Raw genomic sequence first — 18,109 nt, 5'->3', positions numbered from 1 at the left:
GGAGACCTTTCTCATTTGGAAGGAGTAAGATGGCAAGCTTGCAGCTTCACCCACAAACCACAATCATGCAAATAAGATCTTACCACCTAAACATTTCTTAATACTTAATGTAATTTTTAAATGAAAACAGACTTAAATCACTTGATAAGGTATTACTAAGGCACAGTAAGGCTCATGAAGGCATAGTAAGGCATCACAAATCCCAACAATGCTACCAACGAGAAACTACAGCCAGTGTCCTCAATTCAGACTAAATACAATAAAGCAGAATTCTGTCTATGTACTAGTTAAACATTACACATACACACGCATATTTGCCATGCTAGCTTCCAAAAGGACTTTCTCTCTCAATTTTTTGTTTCCTTCAAGGGCACATCAGAAAAAAAACATCTGACATGGTCCATCAAGAGATGGCAGCTACTAGACCATACAACCTCCGCCAACTTGTATTCATTATACTCATGCTTGCATAAGGAGAACTTCACACAAACAAAAATTTGAACACAATGATTTTTCTCCTAGCTGACCTGCTGTGACTAAAGAGGATCCATGCAGTGATTTAGAAGCAATTTGACTTCACTTCCCTTAAATTATGCTCTGCAGACTCATTAAAAACCACTACTTTATCTCTCTGCCAACACTAGATAGACTGCATCAAATGCAAGACTTCAACTTCAGCATCAATTTACATTACTGTGCTCATGTAATGTGGCTTTTAAAAAAGACTGAGCTCTTAACAATTTAGGAAGCCACAAGTGACCTTCTCAATTCTCCTCTCTTGCATTCTTAGCTTTCAATTTGAATCTCTTCTAAGAAGGTTAGGGATATACAGCTCAAGTGACAAAGCTGACTTTCTTAAGCTTGCAAAACAATAGATCCAAGAGTTCTGAAGCAACTTTTAACCTGAATTCAGGGACACATGGCAAATTGCGTTGCTAGCAGAAGCACACAGTGCCACCTGTCAACAGCTGACAGGCTGGTTCCTCCCAGTTCCATGACTAGTGGGACAGAGAGGTTTTGCAAAATCCACACCTCCAGAAAAGTGTAACTGGACCCCAAAATAATTAAAAACAGTGGCAATGATCTGAGCATAATTACAATAGAAGAATCAAATATAATGAGAGTCTCTGAAAGCTGTAGGCCTTACAGTAGTGCTGAGGTGATGTGTGCAGTCAGGATGAGCAACAGGTAGGAAAGCTTTAGGGAAAAGGGAGGGACCCCTTGCCAGGGGTTACATCTCTCTGATCACAAAGCCCCCTGGGGAACGCAGTTCTTCTTCGTCCGGACATGTTCCCAGAACTTGAGCATTAATACTTTAACTCCCATTGCAGTACATGATGTTATGATGTGGAATACCAGTAATGAAAAATCATACTACTGTGACACCACCATTAGATGTTCCTCTCTCACACACTGTCATACCACCTACTGTATCTCTCCATTCAGCTATCCTGCAGGTGAACTGTCATCTCTCTTGTTCAAGGCAAACCATGGTTACACATTTCATAAACACAATTTGTCACCACATTTGAACAGTAACTTAAGCACTGCATGAATTCTGTGATTCTACAAATGCCTTAGATAAGTGCTAAAACTGGTCTTCCATCTATTTCACCTCTTCTGTATTTCTGTTCCAGTGAACCAGATCCTTTAAATTCCAAGAAATGGGAAATAAATCAATACAGTTATGTTCTTATTTAAATAAAAAATAAAAAATTGCTCCTTTGATTTACAGCCCCATTTCACACACACCAATAACTTCTCATCCTGACCTTTCTGCTCTGTTGAGATTATTCCCAGTTTTCGTTGCAGCTTCCAACAGGTGACAATACTGACGGGTCACGAGTTATATTCACACTTATGCAGCATAATTCCATCAGAATTAGCTCTCTAAATGAAATTTGCAGCCAACGGCAATCTGGTATTTTGCAAAGCTGCACAAATAAACAAAACAGTGCTATTGCTAAGAAATGCACCATTTAGGCAGACCACTCATTTTTCCGTCCTTGAGCAACAGCTTCTGAAGAGACTTGAAGAGCACACCAGGTTGTAACAATGTGATCTGTAGTTAGAAATAAGTTCCCTTAGCTTTAAGCAGGAGCACTTCATTAGGTCTGGACAGTCCAAAACTCTACATTAGCAGAGCTCTTGCAAATGTGTTAACTTTGTCATTTCTTTCCATCCGCAGTCTCCTGGAATGTCAATTCTGCTCCTGCAATAAAAATCTTGCTTATTTATGTGTACAGTTACACCAAAAGTTTACTCATAAGCTGACTTTTCACTCAGTCCTGCTGTACCACTCCAGTACTCTCAACCTTCAACACACTGCTGAACTCTCCCAGGCATGCACTGTCTTTAAAAACTACTGTTACTCTTCCACTGCTTCCACTCTACCACCCAATGTATTCAGCACTCACTGTTTTGTTTCACTCACTGTTTTGTTCCATATCCAACCCTAAGACCAACTATTTCATTACCCAGCATCTCAGCTTCTGAACTCGTTTTCTTTCTTTCTCTAACATGAGCTGGTAGCACTCCCTTTGCAGCTTGCATGCTTTCCCCAGCAACAAGGAGGGGGGGAAAGTGGGGCTGAGGAGCACATTTAGAGTAAAGGGTGAGGGGTGTGTATGGAGTTAGTTTAATTTAAAAGATATCTTGGGCAACAAGAATCTCAAGGATGTTGCTCTTTGTCCTTGGTCATACAGTGTTCACATGAGTACTTCAGGACTTATCAAAATAAAAAAGTAAAATGCAAGTAAATGAAGTTTTGTATACTAGTTGTTTTAAATGCAAGTAAAATGAACTTTTCATTCTAAGTCTCTAGGCGCAGCTGCAGAAGAATATATGATACAGAAACTGCCCCAAATCCCTAGGAGATCTGCAGAATACAAGCCGAAAAGCATTCTGTACAGACCATTCCTGGTAGCACTTGATAAGAAGTTGCACAGCATACCTGTGCAACTTCCTTGGGTCACACCTTTCTCACCACAAGTTCTATATATTCTTCCCCTTTGGCTGCAACTACAAAGATACCGGTTCTCCTTGGCAAATATTCCTATATTTTACTAGCATATAAAATCAAACAACCATTTGCCAGAAGTCAAATGCTGAAAACTGGAAACATCAACTACTACTAGGTCTTCGGCCACAGCAGCTATAGACCTCTTGTTCAGTCAGTCAGTTCTTCTGGAGTGACAATGCTGGACAATCTTTAATTCAAATGCACCTACAACAAGTAAACATCTCAGAATCTTAACTACAGAAAGAAGAGGAAAACACTCACAGGCATTCATTTCCTCCACCATCTTCCTGAGAAGGTATGGTTATTTCTGATATCAAACAAATTAACCAGCACAGAAGACACCCACAAGCTAAAGGCTTTTGTTTTTATTTAGGTATCAGCTATGTAGTAGAGTACATTCAGGAAGTACTTGCATCAGTTTGGCATTTCTCAAGCACCTGACAGCTGCTCCTTTTACATATAACAATTATCCCCTTTTTTTTCGTGCAGAGTGTTACATCATTACAATCCATCTCCCGAAGTCCATAAATATACTGATATTCCTGCTTAGTTACAACCTACTGGCTGACTCAGATATTAATGTTAATTTGTGCAAAATGAAACGTTATGAATAATTCATTTTCAGTTTAGCAGTATCACTTCTACTGATACAGTTCTGCTTGCATCACTAATAACTCAAACAATACGCACTTATGAAATCTGAAAATAATGAAGTTTGAGTAACTAAAATACACACTATCTGGAAAAACATCACAGATGTTTAAGAATAGAAAGAAAAGTCAAAGGTTTTATTACATTTAATTATTTGATGCAGATAATTATTTACAGACTACAACAAAGCAAAGAAGGAACAAAATACGAATGCTTCAGTCTTTCTTGCCCTCTTTTCTCAGGACTTGACTTCTACTCTGAGCTTAAGTAGCTGTTGAATCCACTGCTACACAAACAAAGCAGGAAATCATTCTTTGGTTGTACCACTAAATCATTAGTATCATTAGTGGCACAACTCACTGCTGTACCACTAGTGATACTAATAACACCTTCGTTATTAGAGATAAAATTGTAATTCAGTTAATTGGAGTACAACAGTAAAAAGTCAAAATATCCCCAAGTTGTGTTCAGGAAAGGATGCATGAAGTAATTTTAGCCAAAACTGGAATTTGCCTTCACCAGTAGCACTGCAAGATTGTCTCTAACAGAGAATTGCATGATCAAAGGAAAATGCTACATTTTGTTATGACTAAACGTAAGTGGGTCAGAAGGTACCAGGGTCTAAGATCAAGAATTCTATAATCAGAGTTTATTTTCAATAGAAAGGAAGGTATGCATTTTTTTTCTTTTGGACAGCAGAAACTTGATTGCTTGCTGGATACTGCAAGTTCTGAAATCTGTTCCTCAAAATGAAAAGGAAAAAAATCCTTACTTTAGGGAAATAGTTTGATAATTATAATCTACTCAAGATCAAGAGAATGCCAGGATCTTCAGATGCTTACAACTGCATTTTTATGTTCTTTTGCAAAGGTTGGTCCAAGACAAGTATGAAAGTGAAATCTGATTTGATGATTCAGTCTCACTGCAATGGACAAAACTGAGCCTTGTGTTTTTATCTGCTGGCAAAAAAAAGGATATTCAATTCACTATAAAGCATACAGTAAAGTAAAAAATGCAATCTATTGCTTTTAACACTTCTAATGAAACATAACATCAAAGTGAACAGTAATTAGGTACCTAGGAATTTTCACCGAAAGAAAAGAAGTGAACAGGAGAGCACTTTTTTCTTTTTGTATATACCTTCCCAAATCAGAGGTGGGGTGGGTGGGAGAGCTTCTCAATTAGATCAAGATTCGTTGAAATAGGTTTTCATTTGAATAAATCCATTTCAAATCCAGCATTAAAATAATGTCCTTCTTGCACTAATTTAACAGGTTTTAGACAGCAAAATAAATATCCGCATGTTGGCATTTGTGTTTATATCTAATCAGATCTTTTAGATGTCATAATGTTGCTTTCCACTGTTGCCATGAAATACAGACTATGGAGTCTAGTAGTGCAGCCTATTTCCAATACCAACAGAAAGGAACATGAAGCAGGGCATTACACTACCTTTCTGTAAAAAGTACAGTAGGAATGAAAACCTGGGAAAAAAAAATGTTAAGCTACATTACAGAAGGAGCTAAATGTCTGCAGAAGCTCATTTTTGGTTGTATTTTACACTATGTGGTTTTCTGCATCTGCTAACTTAAAGCAGATATACTTACTGTTTTCTTTACTTGATTTACCACATTTTCTTCTCCCTCCTCATACACCATATACCCCAAGCATTAAGAATATAAGCCCAAATATCCCAGACAATCCAGTGAACAAAGTTAGTGTAATGCACTGGTGTGAGGTGTAAGATTTAAAAAAAAAAAAGAAAGAAAAAAAAGTCTTTCAATCTTCATCAAAGTTCTGTTGTAGAAGAAAATTCGCAGCCAAGTTTTCATTCTTCTCACAAGCAAAATATGCCTGTATCGCAAGTCCTTCTGGAAATCCTAGTGCCTTTAGCTGAAGAAAAGAAACACATTGAGAATGTTTTGTATACTAAGCTTATTTGTATGTCTACTATCATCAGATAACATTTAAGCAAATGTCTTTTTAAAAAAACAAAACAAAAAAAACCAAAAAAAACCCATACTGCTGCCACTAAACGGAACAGAGTAAGAAAATGTTGCTTTCTGTCCTTAGAAACTAAAATAAAGTTTGTAATTGAAAAGTGATTTCCATGAATCTAAGCACCATAAATCACATCACTGCTCAATGCTATAGCAAGTCAGTAAAATAAACCTACATCACAGTAATGTCAGGAAGTAACTGCACATGGCACTGCTGTTGAAAAAACATAATTTTGATTTTTTAAATGATTAAAGATACAAAGCCCATGCCTTCCACCAGAACTTGCCTGCAGCAAGGTCCCCCAGACTCTGATTTGGCTTATAACTGATAGGTTGCACAACAGACCACATTAAGCTATGTTGAACTTTCACTAAAAATTTCAGCTATAAATATCTAGTTGAGAGTAATCTTTCAAAAGTCAGCAGATTGATTTCCAACGTACGTTAACAATCGGGTATTAGAATACTTGAGAGATTTGTTACTACTCCAAGGAAAATGGGCTTAGCTTGCATTTGAAATGCTTCAAGCAAATAAAATTTTGTTTTAGCCAAAGACCTGGGGAGGAGGGCAACAAAAATGACTCAAGGGATGGAACACCCCTCCACAAGGACAGGCTGAGGCTGTTCAGTCTGAAGGCCCTGGGGAGATCTGACAGCTGTCTCTCAGCATCTAAAAAGGGGGTCTATACAAAGGAAAAGGACAGAATCTTTATCAGGGTCGGTTGCAACAGGACAAGGGGAAATGGTTTCAAACTAAAGCAGTGCATATAAAGGAAGAAGCAATAGGGCGGTGATGCACTGGCACAGGTTGCCCAGACAGGCAGCTGACGCCACATCCTTGGAGATGCTCAAGGTCAGGCAGGATGGAGCTCTGAGCAATCTGATCTAGTGTAGGTTTCCCTACTGCAAGGGAGTTGGCCTAGATGCACTTTAAGGGTCCCTTCCAACTCAAAAGATTCTACAATATGCTATCATTTACAGATTTTATTAAAATCCTCACAGTACCTACAAGATATTTGTCTACACAGGGCAAGTCAAATCTCTGCAAGAAACTACTTCCTACTATTGCTTGTCAGCCATTCTTAGTTTTAATTTCATGCTTACAAATAGCATCAATGTGTAACAAGAATGATACTTAAGTTTCCTCTGAATTAACAGAAGAAGCTCACAGCCCTCTCTGTTGGGTTTTGCAACAGGTTGAAGAGGTAACGTACTACTGCATGAAGTGTTTTATAAGTAAATGCAGCAGACTGGAGAGGATGATCTGACAAAAAGTATATAGGCAAACAGTTTTGTTAGACTGATTTTATTAATCAAGTGTTTCCTTGATATCTAGAAAGTTGACAACTATATTGATGGGCTTTTCTGATAACAGTTAAGAACCTTTTGATTTGCCATTAAAAAAAAAATCCACCTCTGATAAACAGCAAAAACATTACTACAGCATTAACAATTCTTCACTATTTGTTCTTAAAAAGGGAAAAAAAAAATCAAAACATCTCAAGAGGCACCACCATCTAGGTAAATACAAGTGTTACATATAGTACTATGAACACAGCGTAACCTCAAATGTATGGTTTATAGACATGTTTAAAGATAAAATTAATTACTTCTCATGATGAACAGATGACAGAGTTAAGTAACAACTTCAACTAATATATGTGACTATGAGAGCTTTAACTACCCCAGTGTTTTGCTAAGAGGGATTACATACACTCCTTCATACATGGAAATCAATCATAGTTGACATTATCTTAAATAGTACTCTCTGAGGCTTTTGCCAGAGGGACTGCCCAACATCCCTTTCCTAAGGGAAACTCAATATTATTTCAAATGGCCTTTGTTCACTTAAGAGGACTCTGCATCTTTCAAGTAGGACAAACCCAGACTTAAGACTAAATGGCATGTGATTTGAAACACCTATTGTGAATATTGTGAAACAACTACTGTGGCTATGAAATAGCAGAAATAATTCATATTCTAATAGCATAAACTAACAAAAAAAAAAAAAGCTTAAGTTAAGGTATGTCTTAAACACGCAGCAGTGAGCATCTTAGAGCAACAGACAAACATTTCAAAGCAGAAAGGCTCACCCTTTCAATAGCTTCTTTTTCCTGAGGTGTTACTTGAATGTAGCTCATATGAACATTTCCAACGTCTGCTATTCCAATGCTGGCACTATCATCACTGCCACTTATACCTTGTCGAGACTCTGTAACTGGCTCATTCAACATATGAATAAAATGCTCCTGATGGTGACTTATTTGCTGTGATGCACAGGACAATAAAAGAAAGAAATATTAAAACACATTTAGTTCTTCCACCAGGCAAGTAGGAATATTTGTCTTCAGTGAATTAAGCAGTCAAAAATGTGTAAAAAAAAAAAATGTGTAGTGAAAAAAATTATTAACTCTAGCCACAGGAAACACAATTTCACGTTTAAGTTCAGTTGTGGATACCCTCTCCTTGATGCGCTTAGCACCTCTCACAAAGAGAGCAACTTTCATTTCTAAGATCATAGCACAATCTTCTATACAGTAAGAAAAGCTGGAAAGTCAGCAATAGTATTATGGAATTCCTATTAACATGTTATCTTAGGTAATCTCCCTTTCTGCTAAAGCCTACATCAAAATGAGCAGAACTGTTTTGTTGGTTTAAGATTCACCTGTAGTAGTTGAGGATTTTCCCGTCCAATCTGTTGCATCAATGTTGGCAACAGAGAAGGGTTTTGCTGAATGATTTGTCTCATCTGCTGGAATTGGGGCTGGCTTCGCAAGAACTCAAGAGGATGTCCTGAAAAACAGTAAGACAATGCCTTCAAAAGGTTAGCAAGACTGTTTTAATATACATATTTAACATTGTAACTGTACATAGAAAAAGGATACCAAATTAGACAATAAACCGCTCGCTGAAGAAGACTGTTACCAACTAGGTGTTAGTCATCAAGGTTAAAAAAAATGCATTTTCATTTTACTCAGCTTTCTCTGAAGATCCAACAGGTTTCTGTCTCTGATCTCCAGCAGTTTTCTCTTTATGTCTCATTTGAGTAACCTCATTCAGAAGCACACAGTCAGCTACTGTCTTCCCACTTGACCTACAATTGAGCCCCAATTACTGTAGTAGGTCAGTCAAGTCTTAGAATCACATATATTCTGTACTATTAGATATTGCAATGAATTCAGCACAATCAAAAGTGCTCTGAAACATTCAATTCTCCAATCCTCTCTACTTACAGATGAGGGCTGTCAGTCCTATCTGTATTTAATACTCTGAAGGCTAACCAGGCTTACAGTCTTTGCCACAGACTAAGAGACATTTTATACTCACTGACTATGCTCCTTTCATACATTTCCTCCACTCTAAGACTCAATTTTCAGCAGTGTGTCCTAACAATTCTGTCCGTGTCTTGCACTGCATAGAGAAGAGTCCTAGCTCATGGTGGATCTACTAGGTACTACATCTACCTTCCTTAACTTGTGGTTAATATGTTATAGTATAGTCACAGTCAACAATATACAATGAGATAAAAAGGAGGAAGCCAGACTCTATGTGAGAGAAAGTAAAACTGTCTCCACATTTGTGATGATAATCCCAGTGGAATTATGTGTATGGTCGAGATCTCGGCACTATTAAAAATTTCACTGATTATTCTAGATATATCAACACAAAAAGCTTTTTGTTGCAAGCCACTACCACATGTAGCTAATTTTTGTATTATGGCTCTAATCGACTCACTTTGCTCAGTTCACAATTACCAGGAATTCAAATTTACTAAAAGCACAGAATGTTTCAATGCACATGTTTATTGTATCTCCTCAAGAATACTCTTTCTTACCTCCTAGTGAAGAAGCAGTTGAAGGTATGGTTGCTACAGATGCTGCCACTGCTGAAGACTGAGAGGTACTAGCGCTTGCTGCTTGAGTTGGTTCAGCCACAGCCGGATTATCTCCAGGTATGCCCTAAAACCACAGTTGACATTGTTACCTACAGAATACTGCACATATTTTAGATTTAAGAACAAAGAAAAAATATTACCATTTTCACTGCAAATCCAAAGCAAGATGCTGTGACAGGTGTTCACTTACAAGTGGAGAAGCATACTGCGACAGAAATAATTTGTCACGGTAAAGCATCTCTATCAGTTTAGTAGTGCATTTCAAGTCCATGAACAAATACTTGCTATGAATTATGTTCCAAGGTATTTGACATGAATAGAAAAGTTAAACTACCTACAGTGTTATGTTATGGAGTCTTGCAAACAAAGTTACTTTACAGCGACATAATCATGTATTACACAATGCTAACTGAACTTACATCAAACAGTTACTTTCTTATCAGCAAAGTTAATCAAGAGGCAGCACAGCTCTTTCAACCACTTTCATCAAAAAAAACAGTTTGACAGTCATCATTCACCAAACCTTCTGTGAAAATGCCTGAAAAGTTACCAGACTTTCAGCAGAAACAGTCAACCTGTATTCTCTTTATTGTTTTGCATGCAAAGAACTTCACATATTAAATAACTGTTCAGGGCAGCGAGCCTAACAAATCTAGAAACCCAGGCAGATATTACTACCTTTTTCCTACCTGGAAACCCTTCCCATCCTAACCACGTTCTTCGTCACTGAATTCCTGTACCAAATTTGCCTTGTCCCCCCTTGAAGCCCAGAAATACCTTTCCAAGCAGCCTTTTGTATCAGCATAGAACAGACAACAGAAAGGTTCGTATGTGGCTACACCCTGATGGTACAGGGAGAGAGAAATGCTAAGCAGGACAAACACATGAAAAGCAGACTCCATGGAGTAGTAATGCTGCTGACATGCACTGTATTAACTGGGGGAGTTACACTAAGCCCAGTCCTGAACAAGCAAGCCTATATAAGATCATCTACCTCACAGCACTCCATCTCCATGGCACCAAAAATCCACAATTGTTTGAGAAGGCAGAAAGTCTGGTATGAAGGAACACATTTCACCTACTTTAAAGGAAAAAGGCATCCTTCATTTTGGGAACAACTACACATGAGGAAAAGAATGGGTGGAAATAAGCACAGAACTACACTTGTACTGTTAATCACTGGGATAATTTTCTTGACTATAGCTGTATGATTCTGTGTTTTGGATTTGCGATGATGCAATTTAGGGTACGTGTCAGGAGGGAATTCTTTATTCAGAGGGCAGCAAGGCCCCAGAACAGCTGCTCAGAAAAGCTGAGGGTACCCCAACCCCGGAGGAGCTCAAGGCCAGGCTGGATGGGGGCCCTGGGCATCCTGAGCTAGTGGGGGGCACCCCAGCCATGGCACAGGGTTGGGTGGGTGTTAAGGCATCTTCCAAGCCAGTCTGTTCTGTGACTCCACCACATTGTAGAATGGCCTGAGTTGAAAAGGACCACAGAGATCATCACATTTCAATCCCCCTTCTATGTGCGGGGTTGCCCACCATCAGACCAGGCTGCCCAGAGGCACATCCAGCCTGGTCCTGGATGCCTCCAGGGATGGGGCATCCACAACCTCCTTGGGCAACCTGTTCCAGGGCTTCACCACCCTCTGTTTCACAAAAACTTCCTCCTAATATCTAACATAAACCTCCCCGTCTCAATTTAAAACCATTCCCCCTAGTCTTATCACTATCCACCCTTGTAAACTGTCATACCCTCTCCTGTTTATACATTCCCTTCAAGTATTGCAGCAATGATCTTATGAACGTGTGTTAACCTTCTGGAATTACTGGTTGACTTTACATATTCTCAGGAAAGTGTCGTCACTACTGTCTGTATCCAGACCAATCAGTGAATGTTTGTATAAACCTCAAGTCTGTCCTTGAATGGAAACACTATGGAAACTAGCCTAACCAAATTTACTTAGAGACAATTTACTATTTTGAATATTGTCTCAATTCTTAAATACAACGTTGAAATATTACTATCAAAAAAACAAACAATCCACCATACAAACCTAGACTATATGTGATGGTAATCAGTAAGGTATATGCACCCCCTTTACACATCTATACAAGCACGGTATCAATAAACATAAACTTAAATTTGGAATATAAACATCACTTGAACTGTGAAAAGGGCATTTTTTTGCCTTACTGTGGGCAGATCTGCTCACAGTTTAACCAAACAGAGTGGCTTACTAGCAGACAACATTCACCACAGGTGTGTGTAATAATCATATCAGGCACAGTCCAAGAAGCATACACATTTTTGGACAACGAGGGTTGTAAAGAATTAAATAGCTGGATGACTGACAGAAAATCTAATTAACAGGTTAAGAAAACCTTTGGTCAAAACCAGATTTGAATCTAAATATCTCCTAAACACAAGTCTGAAGTAAAATAAATAAATAAATAAAAATTTTTAGAAGTGTGTTTTAGAATTGAAATCTCCTTCTACAAACACAGCTCAAGGATATAGGACAATATATGATTGAGAAACTAAGCCATAAAAATTGAATAGCTTGTTAAATGATCCCACTTGCTGTCAGTGATTCTCCAGTTCTCATCTCCAGAACAGCTACATTAACTACACTTGACCTTTCCTTTCCAGCCGCTTATAGGCTTTTTTCTTGGTGCTGATTCTTCAAACCACAATAATTGTGTGCACTTAAGAGCTCAACATCCTAAAGCTACCCTGCAGATCATTTGGAGGCTGTTAAACTAGGAGATCAAAGAACCGCGTTATCAGTGGAACAATACTAACTGAAGAAAACATTTTCCTGATGCAGCAGATTGGTCATGAACATATTTAGATAGACCAAAAAACTGTCTAAAAGTTCAGTAGCACCAATAGCATTTTTCTAACAGAAAAAAAAAGAGTCTGTATACTAATGTTCTCTGAGAACAAGATTACTTCTCACCACTCCTTTCTCCAGCTGACAGAAAAATGAAAACATATTTTCAGAAGAGAATGACAAAAAATAGAAGGGAGAGCACATATGCAAGAGGAAGACCCACAAGCCTAATGAGCAAGAAATTAACTACTCAGGACAGAATCGATCTGTTTGATGAACAAACGTGCCACCTGTTAAACTACCTCCTGGATAATCTATTTTTATTTTTTTCCTCAACACAAATGAGCTAAAGCAGGGAAATATTATTCCGACTGCAAAAGTACTACAGGCTGTACATGACTGGGGAACATACACCAAACGCAGCACTTCAAAGGGGCACTGGATTTATGTACAAACTAAACGCACAGTGAGCAGACAGTAAAACCAACACTTTCCAAGGCATGAAAGATAAATATTTGAGATTTCCAGATTAATGACAGCTGGGTTGGAACTACTCCATTTGCCCTCAGGGTATCAAGAATTCAAAGCCTTTGTTTGCTCCCATTCCAGATGAGAGTTTAACTTTTTACATTCATGTACTAAAAACATTTGTTGCTCATTTAGAAACTACAGGATCTTGGGATCAATTGTGTGAATAGCAACCGTGCCAGTGACTGCTAGTTGTACACACTAACAAAAAATTTTGTTTACAAAAACAAAACTTTGCAGCTGGAGGTCAGTTTTCTTATCAAGTCTCTCAGAAATTCTGTTCTCATACTCTGCAGGGACTAGTTCAAGACAGCTGGCTTTAAAATGAGATGTAATTTAAAAAGCAACAACAACAAAGACAACAACAAAAAACCCTAAAATAACTTACAAGATTTCCATTAAAGTGAAGTTACTATTTTATTACCTCTCAAGTCAATCAAGTTCATTTCACTTTTGAAACTGTGTTTTTGACAAGGGAAACTGTTTCTTGTCCAGAACACTGCATAAGTAAAGCATTTGTTAATAAAAATTTACAAGTCCTTCTGTTTGGAAAACTCATTAGTATGATTGTTGTGTACAACCAGTAGTAATGATGAACAGGAATTTCTAAAGTGTTACCTTGGTGTGATGTTATGCACACTAACAAAACAGCATTATCACTAAGATGTCACAACAACCACTGCTTGGGTTGGTCACTAGCAATTAAGAGCTTCCAATGAAACTGGGTGTGCCTAACACATATAACCACAAAAAAATCAACAGAATATAAGCAAAGCAAGAGATGTAGCTAACAGCAACTTCAGTATTTCCCGTAGCACACGATCAAAACAATATTCAAAATAACAGGTAAATAAAATACAAAGTTCTTCAATGAAGACGAGAGAACGGAGTATACATGACAAACTGCTCACCATTAAAAGGTATTCCACTGCTCTGTCTGGATTGTTGAAGCTGGCTCTCAGCGCTGCAATTACTTGCTCACGTTCATAGCCGATGGACATGATTTCAGTCACCATATTCTCATAGGACTGACCTGTCACTAGAAGTAACATTTTGACCATTGTAAATGAATAAGGTACCAAAAAAAAAAAAAAAAGCTTAAAAAGCTTCAATGGAGAAGTGTCACTTCTATTCAAATTTGAGTAATTCACTGAAGCGTAAACACTGATATCAACCTCACCATGGTTCTATCAAAACATGTTCTGATAGTTTCATTATGCATTTGGTTGGAATAGCAGAGTTCTAGGATAATGAACACACTACAAACTTCCACTGAAAAAAGCAGCACATGTGACAATTCCAACTTCATAACTGAGATACCCTTCCCTTTCTATGCTTTTCCCTAAGCTCAACAATGTCATTAAAACTAATATTCAATTCCTAACATAATTATGAAAAGTCTCCTGCAGTCTAAGTTCAGAAATTAAGCTTTTTAGGCAGAAACCTGCTTGTCAGACTATATTAGCCATTGATGTTTTTTCCTAAGAAGTACTTTATACTAAGCTATGGTTAGAAAGGCGACAAAGTTATGATCAAGTTATAATTGTCTATTAACTATGAGCTGGTGACAACAATCAAAGTAATTTAACCAACTTAACTTGGAGCAACTGAAGTCAAGCAGAAGACTAAAGTTATATCTAAGAGAATCTCAAGACTTCAGTGAGGATTAAGTTATCACAATGTATTTTTGACTAAACATCTATCACACTAAGCTCCCGATCTTGTCTGGGTGCAAACATACTAAACCTGGCTCATGCCTGCAGATATCAAGACAAAGTTAAAAAATACTGCATATGGAACAGTTTCAGGGCAGTTCATTATACAATTGGTTTAGAAATAAATAAAATTAAGTATACATAAACTGCTTCATTTACTTCTGTTAAAAACAGACAAGGTTTAAAAAAACCCTCTGAAACAAAAAGGAAAAAACTATTCTATTCTGAATTGTAATTGAGCAACATTTTAAGGGAGACTTCCCACAGAGAGTCAAAAGGAAAAACTAAAAAATATATTTAAGAGTAGAACAGCACTACCTCAAAGACACTTGTGCATTACACATAAATAATGATTTAACATCTATTGGCTAGTGTGAGTACCCACTGTTCAGACTTCAAAACAGAAGATTTAACCAACTTAAACAAAGGTACATACATGTCTTTACATATAGCCATTATTTTACATACTCATTTCCTTAAAATAAGCAATCATGAAAACTTTGCCTTAAAAATTATATATTATTGTACATATCTTCAAAAAGCAAAAAAGCCAAAACTGTTCCAATACAGTAGTTTATTTATCAACTTTCTGCTCGTATTTTCCCATCCACCAACAGTTTATTCTTACTACTGATCATGGACTTATGAAGATAAACAGCACACAGAATACCTTTTCATTTAATTAGTTAATGCTTAAACATTTCTGTAGTGCTTTTCTCAATAAAAGCTTGGTAGAGACCAGAGCAGTGATAGATTTTGTACAGAAAAAAGAAGGAAGAAGGAAACAGAAGTACTGTGAATCTAAGCACATGTACTCCATACACAGTCTATTTAAACAGTATAATAACATGAGACCAACAGCAGTAGTTCAGGAATTGCACACCAGCAGTACCATCATACAGCCAGGACTCTCTCTAAATAATGTTAGCTAAGATTGTTTGTGAGAGTGCAGCTGGGTGTGCTTGCCTGTTGGCCACAACTGCATGTGCTGGGGTGTAAATCAGTGCAGTCCAGGGTACACATTAGCTCTCTCTGCTTTTTAATAACACACATCCCAGGCCAGATTTCGTAGGATCACAGAATGAAATTGAAAGAGACCTTAAAGTCCATCACCAGACAAATCTGCCCACAGCCACATCCAACCTGGTGGTGAGTGCCTCCAGGGATGGGGCACCCACAGCTTCTTTGGGCTGCCTATTCCAGCACCTCAAAACAAAAGCAATTCAGTAGAAAACAATGTCTGTTTTTAAGTGAAGTCTATTATGCTCCTACAGGGTAACTGAAAAGCAACAGTATGAACATGACTACGATCCCATTTAGGATGCAAAAACATACTCTATTAAATCAAGTAAGCAAATTCCTTTTAAAATAATTTCTGAATTAAAAGAGTTTATGCTTATTGCCTTTAGAAATAGAACTTGGCAGCATTCTGCTCTGGAAGACTACATTCAGTGTCTTGTGCTTCCAAATGTTAGGGTCATGTGTTTACTATACCAGAAAGAATTTTCACATAAAATAGATATGGATGGTGGTCCTCTTCTCCTGCACTAAAGAAGTCTTTTCATCAGTTTTGTAGGCATCTGTATCAAGACAATCAGTTTAATTTAGATAACTGGTCATTATTGTTAACTGGAGTATTTATAATGACCAGATCTCTGTCATTAAGCAATAATTAATAGTTAAGGAAGCTTGCAGCACCTCTGGTACTTTAAAAAGGCAACAGAAGTAGACCAACTGTTTCCTACAGTACCTTGTTAGCTATTTCAGTTCATGCAGTTCTTCAGTCTACTCTAGCACATCATAATATAAAACCCTAAACAGACTAAACCTTGTGTTACTAACAAAGGTTAAACATTTCTTGCCTTTAGAATACCTAAGGCTGTTTAGTCACAACACCTGCTTCTAATGCATCCAAATATTTCTACACAAAAATGTATGTGAAAGATATTTTGGTTTAACATTTTATTCTAAGATACAGGTTAATGTTCACAAAGACAACACAAGTCCATTTCCCTCTTTATTTCTGCGTGCTAACTTGCTACACTCAAAAAAACTCCTTACAAAAATTTAAGTAGGGGTACTGTTTACCTAATAATTTCCTAAGTACCAAAATAAGCACAAGAGAAGTTTAGAAATTCCTGCTGATTTTATTCTGTTTAATCCACTGAGAAACATAGACATTTCAACCATCAAATAAAAGTAAACTGAACATTAGTATATGGAGACATTTACTGCTCAACCCAGACAGCAGCAGCCTGACTGCATTCATCCACTATGACAGATTCAAAGTAGATTCTCTGACAGCACTGTCGAAGTAGAACAAGTGAATACTAAAAGCAGCCATTCCATACAACCTGCTCACTAGGAAGCAAAGGGAAAAACAAAAGCATATATATGTATATATTTCACATCTACTGTTTTATCCCTGCCAATTCAAACTGGACGGTTAAAAGAGAAATTAAAGAAAGTATTAAAAAAACTAGGAGTGATAAGGATCTTCCTCTTACACAACAAAAATATATGAAGTGATATAATCTTCAGTAAGAATTCTTGATGCTGGTTCTAAGATATTAACTTCAACTCAGAAAAGTGTACTTCGATCATAACTTTAGCAATGACAGATATAGAAGAGACTGTCAACATCTGCTAATCCGTCATTTGTTTCTGCTGCACCAAAATAATGTCTACATTAAAAAAACACTCCACTTACCAAGTGCACTTATAGCATCCTCAAAAAGATTTGATCGAGATGTATCACCTGTTGTACTGTAAGACGAAGACAAGTGCAATGGTAATTACAAAACTTTGGAAAACTTCCTATTTTTATTTATTAATTTTTTTTTTTCAAAAAAAAAAAAGCAGCAGCAGCTGTAACTCTTAAGTGGCCCCTTTTGTTCGTTCTTTTTGTTTGTTTTTTTTTTTTTAATGAATAAAAAGGTTTTCCAAAGAACTTGAGCTTGGATTTATAGTGAGACCAGACTTTATAAACTTACAATGCTACCACTTTTAACACTGATAGACCAACCTCTCCCTCTGCCCCCCAATATTTTGGCTCTTACCCATCTGTTCAGGGATTAGCCATCTGTTTGCTAGAATGTTTTGAAGAGTGGGAGAACAAGGTTTTTCAAAGCAGACAGCAGTCTCCTTAACTGCCTCCCCTTATTCACTGGCATAATTTGGTTTGACCTCAGCGAGGACCAAAGGAAATCAGTGGGAAGCACTCCTTAAAATATCAGTACCTTACTTTTCCAGTAAAACAAATTACTGATATTTGCAATTATTCTCTCTCAAATGATCAAAATTGTTATGTTACAGTAGAAAAGACTCACCAGGGAGCACAGCAGCAGGCAGATGAACCCCAACAGCCCAGTTATAGCCAAGGGAGCCCCTGTCTCAGCTCTTTCCAGGGCTGCAAGCTGAAGCTCATCAGCCTGATAGGCTGGGAGTGTCACCCTTGGTGGG

General features: G+C 37.5%; 1 protein-coding gene across 2 annotated transcripts in view; it reads right to left on the bottom strand.

Annotated features, from left to right (window-relative positions):
• Nucleotides 1–3,367: 3,367 nt before the first annotated feature.
• RAD23B (RAD23 homolog B, nucleotide excision repair protein) overlaps nucleotides 3,368–18,109 on the bottom strand; it is a 32,470-nt gene continuing 17,728 nt past the window's right edge. For both annotated transcript variants that reach the window (XM_015849641.2, XM_015849642.1), the window contains 6 exons: nucleotides 17,358–17,413; nucleotides 13,844–13,971; nucleotides 9,509–9,632; nucleotides 8,339–8,466; nucleotides 7,767–7,940; nucleotides 3,368–5,566 (listed from right to left, as the gene is read on the bottom strand). In XM_015849641.2, the coding sequence (XP_015705127.1) occupies nucleotides 5,453–5,566; nucleotides 7,767–7,940; nucleotides 8,339–8,466; nucleotides 9,509–9,632; nucleotides 13,844–13,971; nucleotides 17,358–17,413 (724 nt within the window). In that variant the 3' untranslated portion in view covers nucleotides 3,368–5,452. The remainder of the gene's footprint in view (nucleotides 5,567–7,766; nucleotides 7,941–8,338; nucleotides 8,467–9,508; nucleotides 9,633–13,843; nucleotides 13,972–17,357; nucleotides 17,414–18,109) is intronic.

This window comes from Coturnix japonica, chromosome Z (assembly GCF_001577835.2).
Source record: "Coturnix japonica isolate 7356 chromosome Z, Coturnix japonica 2.1, whole genome shotgun sequence".
In the NCBI taxonomy this organism is placed as follows: domain Eukaryota; kingdom Metazoa; phylum Chordata; class Aves; order Galliformes; family Phasianidae; genus Coturnix; species Coturnix japonica.
Note: the sequence above shows the minus strand (reverse complement) of the source record. Positions and strands in the feature narration are given on the sequence as shown.